At 39.9% G+C, this 20,421-nt stretch overlaps 1 protein-coding gene across 1 annotated transcript; it reads right to left on the minus strand.

Moving 5' to 3' along the window:
- Positions 1 to 1,843: 1,843 nt before the first annotated feature.
- Positions 1,844 to 18,276, minus strand: UBE2S (ubiquitin conjugating enzyme E2 S). Its single transcript, XM_026682371.2, has 4 exons — positions 17,814 to 18,276; positions 9,024 to 9,171; positions 8,225 to 8,415; positions 1,844 to 2,676 (listed from the first exon to the last, which is right to left on the minus strand). The coding sequence occupies exons 1-4, from the start codon at positions 17,814 to 17,816 to the stop codon at positions 2,386 to 2,388; spliced, it is 633 nt and encodes a 210-aa protein (XP_026538156.1). The 5' UTR covers positions 17,817 to 18,276; the 3' UTR covers positions 1,844 to 2,385.
- Positions 18,277 to 20,421: the final 2,145 nt, after the last annotated feature.

The raw sequence follows: 20,421 nt of genomic DNA on the forward strand, positions 1-20,421 counted from the left end.
TTGGAGGATGCAGCACAGAGATTGAACTTTTGGGAAGTCCGAGCATCCATGGTTGTTGAAGTACAGTTGAGTTTTTCCAGCTGTTTTGAATGGGAACTATGCAGAACAGAACACTAAAAGACCATTAAAAAAAAAAATCAAGTCTCACCATACAATCCCCCAACTTTACATCTTCACCCTTTCTACATCACTTCTGGTTTCCATCCCCCCAAATTTAAATTTGGGGGACCAAATCTCATATGCTCAGTTTAAAATTATTTAACTCGGTGTCCATCATCACTCTTTGCATGAAAAGCATTTTCTATTGCATCTTAGGTGGTTCAGTTTTCATTGGATGATCTGCATTTGACTGAGAAAAACTCATCTTTTTCCCCCCCCAAAACCCAACATTATGTATTGATCAATGGCTCCTGCTTTGGGACCCTTTTAGCTGCTTATTTCTGGCCCTGCACTGCAATGGCCCTTTGGAGAAGCATTGCAAGCTAGGTAGCAAAAATAACTTTTGCCATTATACATCAGCATAAACTGTGGTGAGAAAAATTATTTTGATTTCTTGGTATGCTTCACCTATTCCCATGCAGATGAGCCTGATCAAGGGAACATCGTGTTTAAACTGGAAATGAATCCAGCTTGAACTGGGAGGATACTTACTTCTTGACACAACACTTAATTAAGCATGATGAACAAACTTCTTTGCAGTTACAGGACGACAAGAGGTTCCAATGGACAAACCAGGAATCACCTCAACATTCTTGACACAACTGAAGTCATATCCCTACATGGACTGTATGAATTCCCAGTGAGAAACACCACTATCAATCTGATACTGAAGATAAGACTCAAAAGTCCTACTCCTTCTACTCTTGATACATAAAGATGTTTATTAATTTATGTCACCCATGTCACTGTTGAAGTGACTGTTGACTCTTATGTCACCCATCTCAAAAGAATCAGCACCCTAAACCTGTACACTCTGCTTTATTTTGAATAAATGGTACTGAAATTCTAATTTTATTGATTTGTTTCCATTTATATGGGATATTTATTTCAGAAAGTAATAGGTTAAAAAATCTTCGATGGACTTGCTGGTTTGGAAAAATTCCACAAAATATTTATATATAAAAGTTTTTAAGCATCAGTAAAAACTAGGTAATAAAATGAGAAAGACAGGGGCAAGCAGATTTTGAGTCGTTCTGTGATGGCACTTGTAGGCAATGACGAAGAGTCTGGTCTGAATTGTTGAATACTGAATGGACACAGAAACACTCTACAAATAAACCAAGTGTGATAAATATTAGATTTCTAAGCAGGATACATTACCCGATGCTGTTCAGCGCTGATTGGATGGGGCAAATAGGAACATCGGTTGTTTTTATAGGCCTATCTGCTCATCTTTTCCTGGACCTCTGGCACAGAACTACACCTTCTGTGGCCAGCAAGTTCTCAAATCAGCTTAATCATTGCAAGTTAATGTTTAACTGTGAAATTCTGGCCAGCCATCTCTCAGGAAGCCCTTCTGAGGGCTATCATAAAATCACCTGCACTAAAATGACCCAGAGGACCATTTTCTTTGCTTAAGACACCCATGTTTTAAATGCATGAACTTGCCCTTCAACAAACAGAGATCACTCAGTTCCAGCAAGCTGCCATATAGCCAAGCAAATGTTCCCGGAACAGCCATTCCAGCTTCCCCTTGCCTGAACATCTAGATCTACACAAGCCCGAAACATAAGAATCTCATTTTGAGCTGTGTCGTTAAGATACATATATTCTCTCCTCTAAAAATATACCTGCTCTCATGTCCACATCTAAAAATCATAACAACAAACTTCTGATTCAGGTATTAGGTGAAGAAACATTTTCTTTATCTTGTATGAAGCAATTTGATAAAGTGAAATCTAAGAAGTCATCATATCCTTCCCTTGTACCATTTTATAAATCACACTAATTTCTCTCCTTGATGTTTTCTTCTCTTAAAATGAAAATACAAGCTTTTTTCAATCTTCTTCCAAAGAGCAAAAGATATCCCTTCCCACCTCCACTGAGTTCTGCCCTCTTGGGCTTCAAGAAGGTCTTCATTTTAAAGAGAGGAACCAGGTACCGTTGACATGGTCCCCGCTATGCTTCATATGATGGCACAGCCGTACATTAAGAGCCCTCCTTAGGAAAAAAAAGGCATTTAATAGATTTTTCTGCTTTTATAATTTAAATAACTTAAAGACTAAAAAGAAGAAAAATCTGACAAGGGCAAGACAAAGTTGGACTGCAGCCTCAGAATGAAGGTGGCAGAGCAAGAGAGAGGAGAGATTTAAAATGTACTATGGAACCCCCAATGCCCACAACCCACCTATTTCGGACCCTCAAACCCACCCACCCCCAAATCCCCTAAAGCCGCCGAAGAGCTCGCTTCTTGTCAGTCTTCTTCTTGGAAGCCAGTTTCTTGTCTCTGTCACCTGCGTGTTTCTTAGCCATGGGACCTTCCCCGGAAGCACCTGCCGAAGACGAGCAAGGCTCAGCAGGGTTCTTGGTATGCAAGCCAGAGGAGAGTTGGGCATGAATCTCGGTTAGGAGCCGTGCTCGGGAAGCGTACTCCTCATAGTTCTCCAGCAGGAGGCGCCCTGCCTCCTCATTCAAGGCGGATTCCGGGTTGGGATGAATCAGCAAACACTTGATGGTCTGGAGCAGAAGCAAAATAAGGAAATGAAGAGTTACAAGAGGGAGGAAATCTGTGGAGATTCTCAGTCATCCAGGTCACGGTGGCCCCCAAAAGATGTTTTTTTTTCGAAAGGCATTTGGACTTTCTTTTTCTTTTGAAGACGTTTCGCTTCTTTTCCAAGAAGTTTGTCAGTTCTGACTGACTGGGATGTTTACGTAATGACCAGATTCGCTTAATGGCTGCCACAAAAAAGAAGTCAGTCACAGAACTAAAGAAGCTTCTTGGATGAGAAGCGAAATGTTTTCAAGGGGAAACAAAGTCCAGTTGCCTTTTGAAAAAGCACCTTTGGGAACAGGGAAGAATCCTCAGGCAAGAGCCAGACATTCATAGCCAGTGGAAGACAGATACCGGCCAGTTGCCCATTCCTTCCAAGGACTAGCCTGACTTCCACCCTTGAGGAGCTTATGATCTTCTGACTCCCCAACAGAGATTCCTGAAGGAATGGTCACTGGCCAAACAAGACATAGACCTCTAGGTACACAATGCAGCTTTATACAGGTAACCCTCAATGCATGACCACAGTTGAACCCAAAATTTCTCTTGCTTAGCGAGACAGTTATTAAGTGAATTTTGCCCCACTTTACTGTCACCTTTCTTGCCACAGTTGTGAAGTGAATTGCTGCAGCTATTAATGTTAATAACATGGTTGTTAAGCGAATCTGGCTTCCCCATTGATCTTGCTTGTCAGAAGGTTGCAAGGGATCACATGGCCCCAGGACACTGCAACCGTCATAAACATGAGTTAGTTGACAAGCTTTGAAATTCTGATCATGTGACCACGGGGTATCTATAATGGTCGTTAAGTGTGAAAACCTGTCATAAGTCACTTTTTTCAGTGCCGCTGTAATTTTGAACTGTCACTAAATGAACTATTGTAAGCCGAGTACTACCCATACAAGGCAGGGGACGTGCAAATGCGATTTTCCCTTTCAGCAAATCATAGTGACTGCAATAAAGCTACAGTTCGCAATGTACTTCTAAATGAATACACAAAGAATGCTTACGGCAACATTTCAAGGCGCACTGGTTGGGGCTGTGGATGTACGTGCAGTTTTGTAGGCAGACAAGGCCACCTGGGTGGCTAAGAACAATTGATCTGCAGCAAACGCTAGGAAGCTGTATGGTACCCCAAGGAGTCTGATCCAAAAATCAAGGCATCAAAAACCAAGGCAGTTATGTTTGACAAGAAAAACGAGGCAAATTATTGCAGGTTATTCTTAAATGGTGTATTTTATTTATTTATTTTTAAAAAGAACCATGAGCAAGCAGGTGAATCTACCTAGTTTGGTAGTGTTTATTGAAGATGAGGAAATGATTGGAGAAATGTGAAAGCTTGTGAACTCTGGTAGTAAAATAGTGGATAGTATCTGGCCAGTTGCCAGGAAGGAAGGTTTGGTGAAAGAACTGAAATGATAACCTCGAGAGCATGATTATTGTATGGAATTGCACAAACATTAAAGTTAGGTGCAGTGTGTGTGTGTGTGTGTGTGTGATTGATCGAGAGAGTCAAGAATGGATGAGGACTGAATACAAAAGGGAGTGATCTGTAGGAATGAAGTACACAGAATTTGTTTAGTGATACAGAAGGGATGAAGATGAAATCACAAAACAAGTACACTAGTACTTTGGTACAAGTAGTCCTTGACTTACAGCAGTTCATTTAGTGACTGTTCAAAGTTACAACGGGACTGAAAAAAGTGACATGACCATTTTTCACATTTACAACTGTTGCAGCGTCCCCATGGTCATGTCAAAATTCAGACTCATATTTATGACAGTTGCCGTGTCCTGAGATCATCTTTTGTGACTTTCTGACGTTCAGGTAAAGTCAATGAAGAAATCAGATTCATTTAACAACTGTATTACTAACTTAACAACTGCAGTGGTCCACTTAACTGTGGCAAGAAAGATTGTAAACTGAGGCAAAACTCACTTAACAAATGTCTCACTTAGCAACAGAAACGTTGGGCTCAATCATGATTGTAAATCAAGGACTGCCTGTACTCATTGTTAATTGGTTCTGGGAGGCACAATGAGTAGCAAAAGAATTTTTCCCATAAGGCAGTGAGTCACAAAGCAGGTGACACCAATAAATTCTAGCTTGTGCATTGAGTACTAAACAAGTGATGAGTACTGGGACAAAATTTTCACGTCAAAATGCGTTGAGTACCAAATTTGATGGGTTTCAAAGCATATCAAGGTACCAATGTGCATGAGGAAAGTTTGAGTTGAGAGGAAAGATTAAGGAAGTTATAGCTGAAAGGAGTTGATAAGAGCTTTAAAAAGACAAAGCTGGCAGGTTTAAAACACAAAAGGCAACGTATGGATGTAGAGGGAGGAAGGATGGTTTTCAAAAACCAATGGCATGGAGATGCTGATGTAAAATACATTTAGCTGTATGTTTTTTCTTCACCTCATATCTTTACATTTCTATGGCATACTAGCCTGTTTCCCTGAAAATAAGACCCAGTCTTATTTTCTTTTGGGCCAAAATAAGAACCTGGTCTTATATGATAGGTGTCAGAGCTTGGGAGGCATGGCTGTGGTGATCCTAAGGTAAGTAAGTGTGGTGTGCCTGGGGCAGCTCCAGTCCCTGAACTCCCACTGTAACTTGATTTTTACATCTGCGCCTCTCCCCACCTCGTACAACTAGACTGTGGATTATTTTTGGAGTAGGCTTACATTAGGCACAGCCGTGAAAATTGGGCTAGGGCTTATTTTTGGGATAGGTCATATTTTTGGGGAAACATGGTATTTGCTACTCCATTTTCCTCTCTTGGAACAATAAGGTTTACCTCAGTAGCATAATTGGTCATACAACCATATACACTAAGGTAATTCTCAACTATTTTTTAAAAAACGAATACACAATTTTACATTTAAAAAGTTTCCATTTCCCCTATAAAACAATTTCCCCTGTACAAATTGCAAAAATCAAGAGTTAAACAAGATAAAACATGCAACATTTTAGCTAGGAACAAGAAAGTGCACATTCACAAGTGCATTACCCTTTCAGAATCTATCTTGTCAGGAAAGTACACTTCATTTGTGAAACCACACAGCTAACATGGTAGATCAGGGGTCTCCAATCCCCAGTCTGTGAACTAGCACTGGGCTGTGGCATGCCAGAAACTGGGCCCCATCCATGGTTTGCGATAGCACACTAAACCATACCCCTTCTAGTCTGAGGAAAAATCAGCTAAATGTTTTTAAAGATTCTCAGTCATCCAGGTTACAGTTGTCCCAAAGGTGCTTATTCAAAAGGCAACTGAACTTTGTTTCTTTTCCCTTGAAGATGTTTCGCTTCTCATCCAAGAAGCTTCTTCCATTCTAATTGGTTTTAAACCAGCCCTCTGTCTCTCTTCCCTTATCAAGTGTGAGGAGCATCATGACTTCTACAACACTACTGTTTCCAATCCTAAAATTTGAATCCAAGCCTTCGGTGGCCATATATTTCCTTTGTACAGACAATGACACCATCCCATGGCCCCAAGCCACGTTTCGGTTTTAGCTCCGGGATTTTAGAACTGAAAACGCAGGACTTGGAAAAGTGTGCTGGAAGAAGCCAGATAAACGTTGGACAAGGACAAAACATGGCTTTTTAAATCTCCCCTCTTGTTGCACACCAGTAGCAGGAAGAATGAGGAATTAAGCTTTGCGAGCTGCGTTGGCTGGTCTTAATGGAGTTCACCAATGACTATTGGTTTTCTTTTATTTATTACATTTGTATACCATTGAATCTCCAGGAATGCCTGGCAGTTTACAAATGACTTACAAATTTATAGTTGATTATTCGTGTGGCTTTTAAGTGTTTAATTAAATGCAAACATATCTACAAATTACCAAAGCTCAGAAGCACCATTTTGAAATGTTTAAGACCACTTACACTCTTCTTCATTCCTAAAGGCAAAGCTGCAACAGACCAGCATAGAAATTAACCAGACCACATCTTATAAATTAATTCAATAATACAAAGTCTCTTAACTAAAACACTACTTAAATTATTTCAAACGCTTCTTTCTACATGCAACCCTGTCCTCCTTTTTTATTTCTTCCAAATAGCTGTCTGTAAATACTGAACACCCATTCTCTGCTTTTTTCATCTGGAAACTAGGTGGGAAAAACAAAATATCATTTCTGCCTCCCAAAACTGAGAGCATTTTGCTATACATTTTTTGAAAAAAAATAAAAATATAGGTAGTCCTTGACTTGACCACAATTGAGCCCAAAATTTCAGTTACTAGGTGAGATAGTTGAATTCTGCCTCATTTTATGTCCTTTCTTGCCACAGTTGTTAAGTGAATCACTGCAGTGTGTTAAGTTATTAATGTGGTTGTTAAGTGAATCTGGCTTCCTCACTGACTTTGCTTGTCAGAAGGTTGAAAAAGGGATCACATAATCCTAGACACTGCAACCGTCATAAACACGAGTCAGTTGCCAAACATTTGAATTTTGATCATGTGACCACGGGGAGGCTGCAACAGTTGTAAGTGTGAAAAATGGTCATAAGTAATTTTTTTCAATGCTGTAACTTTGAGGGGTCACTAAATGAACTCAAGGACTAGCTGTATAGTTTAGGAAATATTTTTTCTCAGTAGCTCTTTCCAAATCTTTCCATGAGCTATATTGAAGAAAGTCACACATAAGCACGCTAAAATGTTCGCAAACTCCTTTGAATTGTCATTATTTCTACATAAATATATTGTAAAATATGCTCTCTAACTCTACAAAAGCCCCAAAACTAGATAAAGAAAAACCAGCTAAACAATTATCTAAGCCAGTACTTGTTCATTTGTTTATTCATGAAAACTATCAAAGGCAATATATTGGCATGTGGCAAAAGTTTGTGAACCTTTCTTTCAGTATAGTGTGGTCCCCTTGAGCAGCAATAACTGTAGTTAAATCTTTTCAATCGCTGTCAATTGGTCCACTGCACATGGGTTTGGAGGAATTTTAGCCTATTCCTCCGCACAGAACACTTTAGGTTAGGGATGTTTGTGGGCCTCTTCACATGAGCTCCATGCTTCACATCCTTCTGCATTTTTATAGGATTATGTTATTTAGGTTTTTTTCACTCTTGGTCGCTATTTGCTTTTATTTCCATTGATTTTAATTGTTAGCCACACAGAATCACGTATCAGATGGCTGGCCATATAAATTTATTAAATAAACAAACAAATAAGGTCAAGGCTTTCCAAACTATTAACTTTATACAGCTTTATACATCTCTGACTATACGAGTCTACATGCTTTTGGGTCACTGTCTTGCTGTATGATCCACATTGTTTTGAGTTGACAGATACACGGACAAATACTCTTTGACATTTTTTCTGTAAAATTTCCTGGTACACTGAGAGTCAGTCTGGGGATATTATGATAGCAAGTTGAGGACTGTATGTATATGTAGTCCTATTGTTTCTGCACATGCCTAAGAAGAATAATAAAATAACTACTTTGGAGCCCACTATCTGCCATCCTGGGATCTACCCAGTTAAAAACACTACCTACCAGCAGGACATGTCGGATGCCCAGTTCTGCCTTCCAGTCTTTTTTGAGGACGTTGACACAGATCTCCCCATTGGCACCCACATTGGGGTGGAAGATTTTGGTCAGGAAGTAGCCTTTTGGTGGACTGGCAGGGAAGTCTTTGCCGAGAATCAGCTTCATGCGGAAGAGGCCACCAGAGTAAGGAGTACCTTCTACAAAGGGAAAGGGGGAAAAAAAGAGAGGTCTTATCACCACCGATGGTCCTTGACTTACAAAAAGTTCCAATGAAGCTATCTAGGGGACTCAGATTTGAAGTTCCAGTGGCTGCTCCTTCTGGTCACATGACTACACTTTGGGCACTCGGCAACCAGATCATCTCCTGGGATCACCTTTTATAGCAGTTTTGCCAAAAACCAGAACATTTCCGATTTTCAGCAATACCAATGGTGAACCAATGGTTCACTTAATGACTGTGGCATTCACGTAGCGACCACAGATTCGTTTAATGGCTGACACAAAAAAGGAAGTGAAATCATGTTTGCTATGTGACTGACTCTCTTTACAACCAACATGAGTTACAACCATGATGGCCAGTCATAAATCGAAGGAATATAATCTGTATGAGGAATATCTTCTTGAGTAAGGCTCACATTTCCAACATCCAACTTTTTCCTTCCTATTGACCAATAATTCAAGACAGGCTGCTTTCTCTAGTTTGATTCTTTGACTAGAGCAGCGTAATCACTACGGTTCAATCTTGAGATGGAACCCTTAAAAGAAATCCCTCAAAATGAACCCTTTTCAAGTAATCCTCTCTTACCGGGTCCTTCAATGGTGACCTGCACATCTGTAATGTCTTCCTCATTGGGGAACACCTTGATGCCCTCTGGTGGATCTGATGTTAGAGTTGAGACTTCCTTGTAGACCAGCCGGATCACATGTGGAGGCAGGTTTTCAACATTGGAATTCTGAAGAATTGAGAGAGATGGGAGAATAAAAGAAAGAATGTAGCTCTCATATAAAAGAGTATTTTACTGGATGCAGCAAGGGTCAAAATGCTCCAAACAGCACTGACCAAAATACACCCAAAAGAAAGACAACTTTTCATGACACTGTAACATCTTTACTTTGGACTTAATACATTTTGGACAGCAATGTCTTCTTCAAAGAATACTTATGAAAGCAAAGCTTATACAGATTTTTTAAAATCTACATTTTAATTATTCAAATGTATAAGGCTGTTTGATATAAATGATCAAAGCATACTTTTAAAATACATTTTCAAGTGAATGTTTCATTTTATCTATATTCATATGCACCCTCTAAGGATAATTCTTTAGGATGTGGATTTGTCTATTACCACTTTTGAAGGAGTTAAGACTGACTCAGGAATAAAAAAAAAACATTAAGTGAGACCAACAGATTCAAGAGCCTCCACCTCTAGATGGGAGAAGGCAGAACCTGTTTCAAAAGAAATAACATCTCTATTCTACTCACTTATTAGAATGGATACCTGCTCCCGGGTTCCTTGTCTATCTAAGATATCAATAGGCAGCTTGCAACTTTACAAAGTAAATTCAGGAATTGACTGTTAAAATCTCTACCAATAAACTCTCAACTCCAGCTGTCTACTGTGAATGCAAGAAAGGAAGGAAGGAAGGAGGGAGATAGAGAGGGGGACAGAGGGAGGGTTCAGTAGGTCCATTTCAGCATCATCCCCCCTCAGTCAGAAGACCCCTTTCTCATCTTATTCCAGAGTTGCATCTCTAAGTATATTAGGAAAAATGACACTTCCCACATGTTTGTCATTTTGGATTAAGAATCAGAATGCTTCACTCTTGAAATCTGGATGCAACCCACCCAAGCAGTAATGTGCATGGCCACTTCTCAAGTTTATTTGGGTTTTCCATGTAGTAGTTCTAAATAATTCATGAAATATGGGACATCCATTTCCAATATGCAATCTGCCCTATCAACACTCAGCAACAAATTGCCTGATACGGGTGGTCTTGGATTTACGATTGGTCACTTAGTGATCATTTGAAGTTATGACAGGCCTCTCCAAAGCTTCTTATGACCCAGGTTCAATGTTCTGATGGTTGCCCCTCTCACAGTCACATGATTACATTTAGGCACTCGCAGCCAGCGAGGGACCCAAAACATGACCACATTTTACAACTTTCTTTTGCTAGGAGTCAGTATTTACTTCTGGTTTCCAGCAAAAAAACATCCATTGTGGACAATGGATTTGCTTAACAATAGCAGCATTTACACTGCATTTGTTCAACGAGTGCCTAAAAATGATTGTATAATCAGGCAGTCATGGGGCAACCCATTTAACCAGCAGGACTTACAACCATAATTCCAGACTCAATTATGGTTCTAAGTTGAAAACCATCTATATATGGAAGGCAAAATTTATTTATGAACATCTTACTTTTAAATTATTACCACCTCCAAACCCCAGGGAACTCATTTTACCTATTAAATTGTACCGCTCATCTTGTAAGACATGTAAATAACTTACATGCAACCTTAAACAAACTTTTAATTATAAAACTCACCTGCTCATTCCAGCAAGTGAGAATTAGTAGCCTCTTGTAATTGGAAGCCCTTGTTTCAGTATAATTAACAAGAGAACTATGTGTGAACTGGAGAGCAAGGATATTTTAGATGTTTTCTTTTTATTAATGAAAAGAAAATGAAAACTTTAAAAGAACACTGGTGCAAAAGAGCACTATACCTCATTCTAAATAGCAAATAAGCGTCTAATTACATGAAGAGAATGGGAAGTGATTCATATGCTTGTAGAGTTGGCCCACAATCAGTATTTCTCACCAATTTTACATTCCTGATTTGTAATCCATGAAATCCCAAAAAAGTCCACCTAAACTTCAAACCAAGATGCAACTAGAACTTCTAATGATGGATAGACATTAACTATATTTTTTTGAACCCCTAGGACTTTGCTAGTACACAGACCCCTCTGTTACGGTCCACATTTCTGGTCAAGGTTAAGTTTGTGCACTAAGAAATGTTAACTCACTTAACTTTTTAAAAGGACTGAATAAAAAAGAGAATATATATTATTGGATAGTACTAAAGCTGTTGTTGTAAGCTGCCTACTTTAAAATGGTGATCATAAATTTACTAAATACAAGTAGACATTGACTTACAACCACAACTGAGCACAAAATTTCCATTGCTATTTTGATCACATGACCATGGAGATGCGACAATGGTCATGTGAAAAGTGATCATAAATCACTTTTTTCAATGCTGTTGTAACTTCAGTCACCAAATGAACTGCTGTAGGTCAAGGACTACCTGTAAATAATAAAGCAGTAGGAGCATTAATTAATTAATAATAATAATCATTGTAACATTATTCTCCTAAAAATAGGTTAGTGAAGGAGGTCAGTGTTCAATTGTTTGTGCACTGTTATCAATAAAGACTTCAACACCATTAATCACATTAAGTATGATGTGCCCAAAGATGACAGGTCATGTTAATTAGGGCACAATGTCCTGGCACATGCTGGGCAAACAGGTGTAGACACTGTAGTTGTTTGCACTGGTGGCTCTAGATCTGCGCAGTTCGTGTTATGTAGTGCTTTCAAAGCACATTTCACTTCATAAGCTTGACAGCCATTACAGATGAGGCCATGCCAGGTAGAATGATTCTGTGTTCCTGGGTGGTTGGATCAAAGTCAGGCAACTACAGGGAGGCCTTTAATATATCTTTGTAACTTTCTTCCTGTCCTCCAGGTTTCTCAAGAGAGTTCCTCAAAAGGGAGTTGCTTGGGTACGCTCTAATATGGCGTAAGGATGCTCCTTGGCTCATCAGTTGTATGTAGACTGATGGTAGATTTGCTCTAGAGCAGGGTATCCAACCATAGCAACTTTAAGACTGGTGGACTTCAACTCCCAGAGTTCCTCAGCAGGCCTGGTCTAATGGAGAAATACTGGGAGCTGAAGTCCACAAGTCTTAAAAATTGCCAAGGCTGGACATGCCTGCTCTAGAGCAGTATTCCCCAATTATTTGGGCACTAGGGACCAGTTCGGTGGAGAAGACTAGAGTGGGTGTGGTTTCATGAGGTGCCTGCATCCCGCGGATGGGCTTCACTTGTTTGAGTGGCCCAGTTTCTGGCATGGTGCGGACCACTACTGGTCCATGGACCAGGAGGGAGGGGAATCTCTGCTCTAGAGAGAACTTCAATGTCTGGTACTTTAATTATCTGATGCCTAACATTCTGCGAAGCCAGGACATGTGGAAATGGTTGAGTTTTCCTGCATGCCTTCAATAACCAGCCTGTGTTTTCACAGAAGGGTAACAAGTACTTTGGCTCTGCAGACTCTGGACTTTTGTTCCTGGACTAATTCCTCAATGCTCCCACACAGTAGAGTGCAGCCTATTGAAAGCAGAACTTGCTTTTGCTATTTTACAGTCAACTTCTGTATCAACTAATCATCCCTGAGGAGAGGTTGCTGCCAAGACAATCAAACTGGTCTGCTGCCTATAATTTCTCCCTTTTGTGATTTTGGGTTCTGCGTATGAGGAGCAGGTGGGTGCATCCATTATACCTTGGAGGATTCTCTGCCATCCAACCCTCTCGCCATCCTGCCATTGTGGAATTGCGGTACTACAGTCAAGTTAAACTGTAATGGAACCTGCCCATTACGGTCTTAACTCAGATGTTGTGGCAGTCATTAAAGGAAACCCATAGTTTGCTGTGAGCTGATTTTGCCAAAAACTGGAAGTAAATGTCGGGTTTTGGCAAAACTGTCACAAAATGGAGTCATGTGACTGTAGGATGTTGCAAACATCTATAAATGCAACTTGGTTGCCAGAATGCTTGAAGTATGGTAATGGAGGGGGGAGGGAAGAGAACTGTCAGATCTTTGAATACAGTAAGTCCTCAGATTGGTCACTTAGAATTTCAAATGGTCGCTAAGCAACTGGTCATAAATTAAGGACCATCTATTTCTGACTAAATACAGTGGGGCTGCTGAACTTTGCCATGATCCTCCATAGCCTTGGCAACTGACGGTATCGAAAGCTTTCATGAGGTGAACAAAAGTTGTATAGAATTCATGATTCTGCTCCTGACCTTGGCAACACACCTCTGCAGAGGACCAAGATTCCTCAGTGGTTATCGCATACTCGTCAATTGCCTTTCCTTTTGGAGAAGTATACAATGGGATGCACCTTTAACTTCCTGAGAACTGGATCCTTGCTTTCAAATACTGGAATATCTCAATTATTTTCTCTATAAATAGACGACCACTGATTTCATATACCTCTGTAGGGGTGGCGTTTGTCAATGGAAAGCTGGCTGATACTTGTGACTTCAGCTGCTATTGTGGGTCATCCATGGAGCTTGTTGGTGTCAACCTGGGGAATCCTGCTTATCACCTCACTGTTAACCTAGTCAGTTGAGGATGGTTCTAAAGTGTCCAGCTCATCTCTGCAGGATCTGAGCCTTCTCTACACAGGTAGACCGCAACTTAACAGTTCGTTTAGTGACCGTTCAAAGTTACAATGGCACTGAAAAAAGTGACTTATGATTGTTTTTCACACTTACAAACGTTGCACCATCCCCCATGGCCACATGGTCAAAATTTGAATGCTTGGAAACTGACTCATCTTTATGACCGTTGCAGTGTGCTAGGATCATGTGATTAGGTTTTTGTGACTTTCTGACAAGCAAAATCAATGGGGAGGCCGTGTTACTACTTTAACAGCTGCAGTGATTCACTTAACAACTGTGGCAAGAAAGGTGTTAAATAGGGCAAAATTCACCTAACAAATGTTTCACTTAGCAACAGAAATGTTGGGCTCAGTTGTGTACTAAGTTGAGGACTACCTGTTATGAGTTTTACAGTACACTGAGGCGGGGCAAACTCCCGAGACTGACACCTGTAGATAGTGTTAAGGCCTTCACAGAACCATTTCAAGTTTTTTTCCTCAGCATATCCCTATACTTTGTCTGCCTTGGTGCTCAGCCAGGCATCTTGTACTTTGGGCAGTTTATTCTGGACTATTCTACACATACTGATAAAGGCATTTTTCTTGGCAGCTGATAAGTCATTCTGATAGACAAGACGAAGGCGATGCTTTTCAGGAAGTAAAGCCTGTACCTCTTCATCATTCTCATTGAACCTCAACACTGCCAGCAAGATGTAGGTCAGCAAGCTTAGTTTTAAGTCTTCAGCCGGTGCTGAAACTATCCTGGGGCTCTTCATCCTGGGCCCATTAATTATTTTCATGGTCTTGCTTCCTAGTGATCACCACTTGGATTAGACGTGGACTTCATTTTGGAGACAATGAACCTGCGATCTGTCCAATGTTTGGCACCACACATGGTCTTAGTGACTATGCCTGTCTTTTCTCCTGACAATGACATCAGTAAGATGTCAATGCTTAGAATGGAGGTGCATCCAAGAAGTCTTGCTATAGTTGGTTAGCAGAAAGTTGTATGTGGTGATGAGGTCATGTGCTACACTTGCCTGTTCCATGTTGTGAAGTGGCTGCTTGTCAGGCTGCAAAATTGCACCCTATTCTTGTATTAAAGTGTTGGATTAGAATCAGGGGAAAAACGTTTCAAATTCTTTCTTGTGTCAATCACTTATTCTGAACTTAAATCTGTCCCACAGGTTCTTATTAATCAATGATCATAAACAATTTAATTTATTATTCACCTCTTGAGACGTCCATGAGACTAAAGGATTGTTTGTGCGGGTGTGGATGAGAGGGTACGAGGGGATGGCACATACAGTAATTTACCATTTGAAACACACTATTTTGCATAATAGTTAATATTTGAAATAGTCAGACTATCACTTGCTCATTTTAAATGCCACATGTTTAAAATGCCAAATATTTTGCACACCTCTGAGAGAAGAGATTCTTCCTTCAAACAAATACAGAGTATTCATAATCCGTCACTTTTTCAGGCACTATATTTCATCCTGTGATTTTATATAGTGTTTTTAAATGTCCCACATCTGACTTCAGTGTAAAACTTAAAAAAAAAACAAAATTTAAAATAAAAACTTGAAAAAACTTGACTTCTACCGCTAGTTCATCCATGCACTGAGATTGCCCTCTCCCTCACTGAACTCCTAAAAAAACGGGAGGGGGAAGTCAAACTGCAGCCAGGCCAACCGTTGAACAGGACTTTACTGTGTTACTAACAACTGTATTGCAAGCTACCACGAGCACCATCTGAAAGTGTAAAACTTAAGACATCCATGTGTCATACTGCCAACCACACAAAAATTGGATTGCAGTGATGAGTGGAAAGAAAATCAGCTTGTACCCACCTATCTCTCACACTGAATAGTGGTCAGAATTGGAAAAATTCACTTAATAAATGTCTCAACAGAAGTTTTGGGCTCAATTGTGGTCATGTTTACTTTTACTAAATGTTGGACACCTGTCAATTATATGTAATCATAAGAAGATCACAAAAAATTCAAGGGATTTTCCTGGCTGCAAACACTGAATGGACAGCATATAAAAGACAAGAGTTACTAAGGGAAACTTCCTGTACTTTGTGACATCAGACTATAGACAGCCCTCAGTTATCTCACTTGCACCATAGGTACATCCAACTATATTTCACTATCAGTTCTAGAATCTCAAATAAATATTTCAGACATTGGCATTTTTAATCTTTCTGACAAATCAAGACAAACTACATGTTTTTGACAGTTGAAATGGTATTCCTCTTTCAAAATAATGTTTGATGGCTAACACTTTGAGAAGTGGTTAAACTAGTTTTTAAAATGAAAATAGAATACGGAAAGGAGCAGGGCCTACTGTACCTTTCTGCTTTCTCTGAAAGTTTGCTACTTCCATTTCAAGAACAGCCATGGTTAATCTCTGTCATGGGCCTCCTTTTCTACATCTTTAATTCCACATTAATTCATTATCATAGACACAAAAGCTATTATGTCTGATGGTGAGGAAACACTTACTACAATATAATAACCGTGGGTTTATGTTAAATACCCCTTTGCCAAAGTGTAAATACAGCTACACACATTCTTGGGGCCTTGAACTACACTAATGAAAAGCAGCACCTTAATATAGAGTTTGACACTTGAAAAGGATACTCTACAGAGCTACTATTGATGCTGGAGCAACAGTATTTTTTATTACTTATTTTCCTTAGGAATCTTTTGTGCCCACAAAATCTGATTTTCTTCAGAGACCGACTATAAAAAAAATGTTACAGTACAACAACCTATCACCAATGATGGTAGAAATGATGCACCTGTCTTATGTCCGTGACTTATGAAGTGACTATATAAACTATATAAAATACAATATGGTTATCTAGATGCCTGCCAAAAAGAAAGAAAATTGCACACCACTTTAACATTTTTCCATATGACAGTCTGTATCTATAAAGATGTGCTAGAAGCTGTCCTAATAACACTGCATTCCAGAAAAATCAAACTTATTTATGTAGTTAGTGTTTAGAAATCTATTTTCCTTTTAATGGTTAGAAATCTACTTTCCTGTATAGGTATTTGTGGTTTTTTAAAATATTATCCTCTAGTCTCCAGAAAATATGTTTTCATAAGAACTAACCATAAGATACGCCAGGGGAAGTATGTTTCAGGGGAAGAGCTTAGAGGGAACAATAAAGTTAGAACAAAGAAATTAAGAAGCAAAGTAATTTCAAACATTGGTTTGAAATGTGACATAGAATAGATAGAATAGAATAGAGTACCTTTATTGTCATTGCATTCCACGAATACAATGAAATTTGAAAGCTACTCCAGCACAGTGCCCCAAACACATCACAATCACGCTAGAGTTTTAAAAATTATTATTATAATAATAATAATAGGAGTAAATGACAAATGCACTGTTTGATTCAAGACAATTACTGCCTTGGAGCAGAAACTGTTTCTCAAATCTATTAGTCCTCATTTTAGGACACCTATAACATACTTTATGGATAGCCCATAGTGTCTAAACCAAACATTAACCTTCTTCAAACTATTTCAGCTGCAGAGATCTAAAATTTTAACAGAATGTTCAGAAAAACTGGCATCCATGCCACATCTCAAAAAGCAGTTATTTGGGTCCAATGTTCCTGCAATACTATTATGTACCCCACACATCATTTACTCAATTTAACTTCCAACATACAGTAGTGCTCTGCATCCAATACTGAAGTGCTGTGCATCCAAGATACCACCCTGTCCCAAAATAAAACTTTGATAACTATTCACACATTTTCAGTGTAGAAATCTAGTGCTCACCAGAGGCCCAAAGATCGCACTCCACTTGCACAAAGCAACTGGCAATTTTGGTCCCTAGTTAGTACTGTAGCAATAGACTCGGTCATAGAAAGACACTCACGCCATGCTATTGGATTTTTGCACTTGCACATGTGCCTGCAACAGCACAACCATGTAAGCTCTCCAGATTCTGCTTTGGGGAAAGAGTTCAAGTTCACCATCCGTTAAGGTTTACCTACATCCCAAAAAGTTACTCATGTAAACCCACCCAAGTTCTGGGGAGTCCCAGAGACTAAGCTTCAAACTTCGAACAAGTGGACAAGTACACGCAGCACTAAAAGCCACTCACCATTGTGTTGGGTCTGCACAGAGGTTGCAAAGTAGCGCGATTTACCCTGATCTCTGGAGGGCTCACATACGCGCCTTAATCGATACTTAGATCCCTTCTGATCAAGGAACCTATCCTTAATTGACTTGGGGGTTCAGACAGCCCTCCCTTCGAGTGGATGCTGGATCTTCTTGTTTAGGAAGTTTGCAAATATATATATTTAGGTTATTTACCCCGCCAACCCCCTACTTCCTCCTCCTGCTTCCCCTCTGTGAGACACCCCCCACCCCTAACTCAACTCTGCCACCCTCACTTTAAGGAGGGTGGCCTCTGACCAACAAACGATTTTTATAACCCTCGGTCAAGATCAGCCACACCCCTTTAGAACCCGGGCTACCCAATCAGGCCCGTTAGAACGGAGGGAGTCCGGTAGACTCCCCTCCCTCCTTGGGTCCTCTCCTCGCTGAGAACCGTTGACAACCAATGTCCGCGACAGTCGGCAGCCAATGGGGATAGGCGTAGTGGGGAGGCGGAACCATGGAGCTTGATTGGAGGATTTTGAATATGAACGCTTGGGGAAAGCGGCATTTAAAGGGAAGGTGGTTCATCTACTAACGGTTGTAAAGAAGGACTTAAACGTGGGGCGGGTTTCAAATCGTTCGATTGATGGGAAGCTTTGCCAATAGAATGCAAGTGTGGCCGAAAGGCGCTCGCGTAAGAAATCGCAATTCAGGTGGCTGTGCAGCCAATGGATGACGACAAAGTGGCCAACGAGGAAAGCCTTTTAATCCTCTTATTCAAACAAAGCGGGCAGGGTCTTAATTGGTCAAAGGAAAAAAATAATCCCGCCCACCAGACAGAAGATGCATCTAATTAAAACTGAGAACAAAAAATAAATATGTTGATACAGTACTGATAATAATGCACAGGGTGGGGGATGCTATGAGGTATTGACAGGAAAAACAAAACAAAACACTGCACAGGCCCAACCATTCGGGGTTTACACGTGTCTCCCCTTCTGAATAGGATTTCTTCATCCTTCCTGTGCGCTGGGACTACAACTCCCAGAATCCTCAGGGCGTTTTGGGAATGGGACGAGTTGAATTTTAAAATACCTGAAGGGCGGCAATAGGGCAAAACGGATGAAGTTCGAAAGTCGTTTGTCTGCTACGCTACATTGAGGAGCACATCCCCAGCTTTTAATATCTCACAGCAACACAAATTATGCAAAGCAAGACTTGAAGCCAGATGTTCATCGCACGGTGTTTGAAGATTCTTTGACCAACTCTTGCATTTAAATAATATATAATTAACCTTAAGTTTGAGACTATCAGATCCACTTTCCTAGTTTAATTTTAATTTAAAAAACAATTTTTAAAAAAATGAATGATGCTCATAGTAAAGTCTAATTAATAATAATCAAAAACAGATTGTATTGTAGCCAACCAAGTAATATACCTTTCCTATCTACAGTATAAAAGCTATGCTGTTCATTGTTTATCATGTGCTAATAGTTTTGATCTGTTCTGAAAGTGTTCAATCCTAGTCCATTTCAATTTGTTGATGTCTAAAATGTCTACAATTGTTCATTTAATCTTTCTTTGTGTTGAGATTTCCCTGTTCATACTTCTTACATTCCATATTCCCAGTATAATTTTTGCAGCTTCAGACTTCCTTTTCTTGTACAGATAGTACTTGTTTACCAACCACTCATTCAGCGACTGTTCAAAATTACAATGGTGCTGACATGGTCAGTTTTTGACCTTTGCAGCATCCCAGTCACACAATTACTATTATGGTCAGTGCATGTTGTCCTGTGCTAATATTTTTTCTTCTCTACTTGCAAAGAAGATAGATTGCACATCAAAACCAACATGATTGCAAGTGGAAAGGGTCAGGCAAAGAAAAAAATGTGCACATCCATGAATACCCACTGGCAAGTCAGATGATGAAAACTCCATAATTTCACAACATACAGACAACCATAGTTTCAGCTGAAAATCTGTGACCATTCCCAGATCAAGCCAAGTCCAAAATGCCAGAGAATTCCTGGAAGTCTGGCTCTTACAAATCAGCCATTAACAGGTACATTGGCATAAACAATATCTGCATACCATTCAAAAGAGACAATCAACAAGCTAAAGGGGGAACAAAAATGATCTAAACACCTCACTAGCAAGCAACACCCAGATGAGCAGAGATTACCATCAGGATTAACATTAGACTAACAACAAGGAAGCAAGCAAAGGAAGTCCCAATCAAGGAATTGCCAAAAAAGCTAACAGTAAACAGCCAACTAAACCAGGACCACTCCTATTAACACTAAAAGGGCTAGTCACTAGAACAGAGGTGTCAAACTCACAACCCATGGGCCAGATGCATCACGTGCTGGCTCCACCTCCGCCCAGTTTAGTGAAGGGGAAAAAAGTCCCAATACGTCATGTGACGACAATGCAAGTTTGACACCCCTGCACTAGATTATAAATTGAGAGCAATCCCATCTCCATATTAACACTGATAATGTTACCTAGTTTGGTAATGAAACATCTGCAAGAAAACCACCACGGTCAGAGCCCACCAAGAACACCACAGTTTAACCCTGAGCTACAAATACTGACTTTTAAAGGAG

This window comes from Notechis scutatus, chromosome Z, assembly GCF_049901735.1.
Source record: "Notechis scutatus isolate UNSWTSFEM ecotype Mainland chromosome Z, rNotScu1.2, whole genome shotgun sequence".
NCBI classification, from domain to species: domain Eukaryota; kingdom Metazoa; phylum Chordata; class Lepidosauria; order Squamata; family Elapidae; genus Notechis; species Notechis scutatus.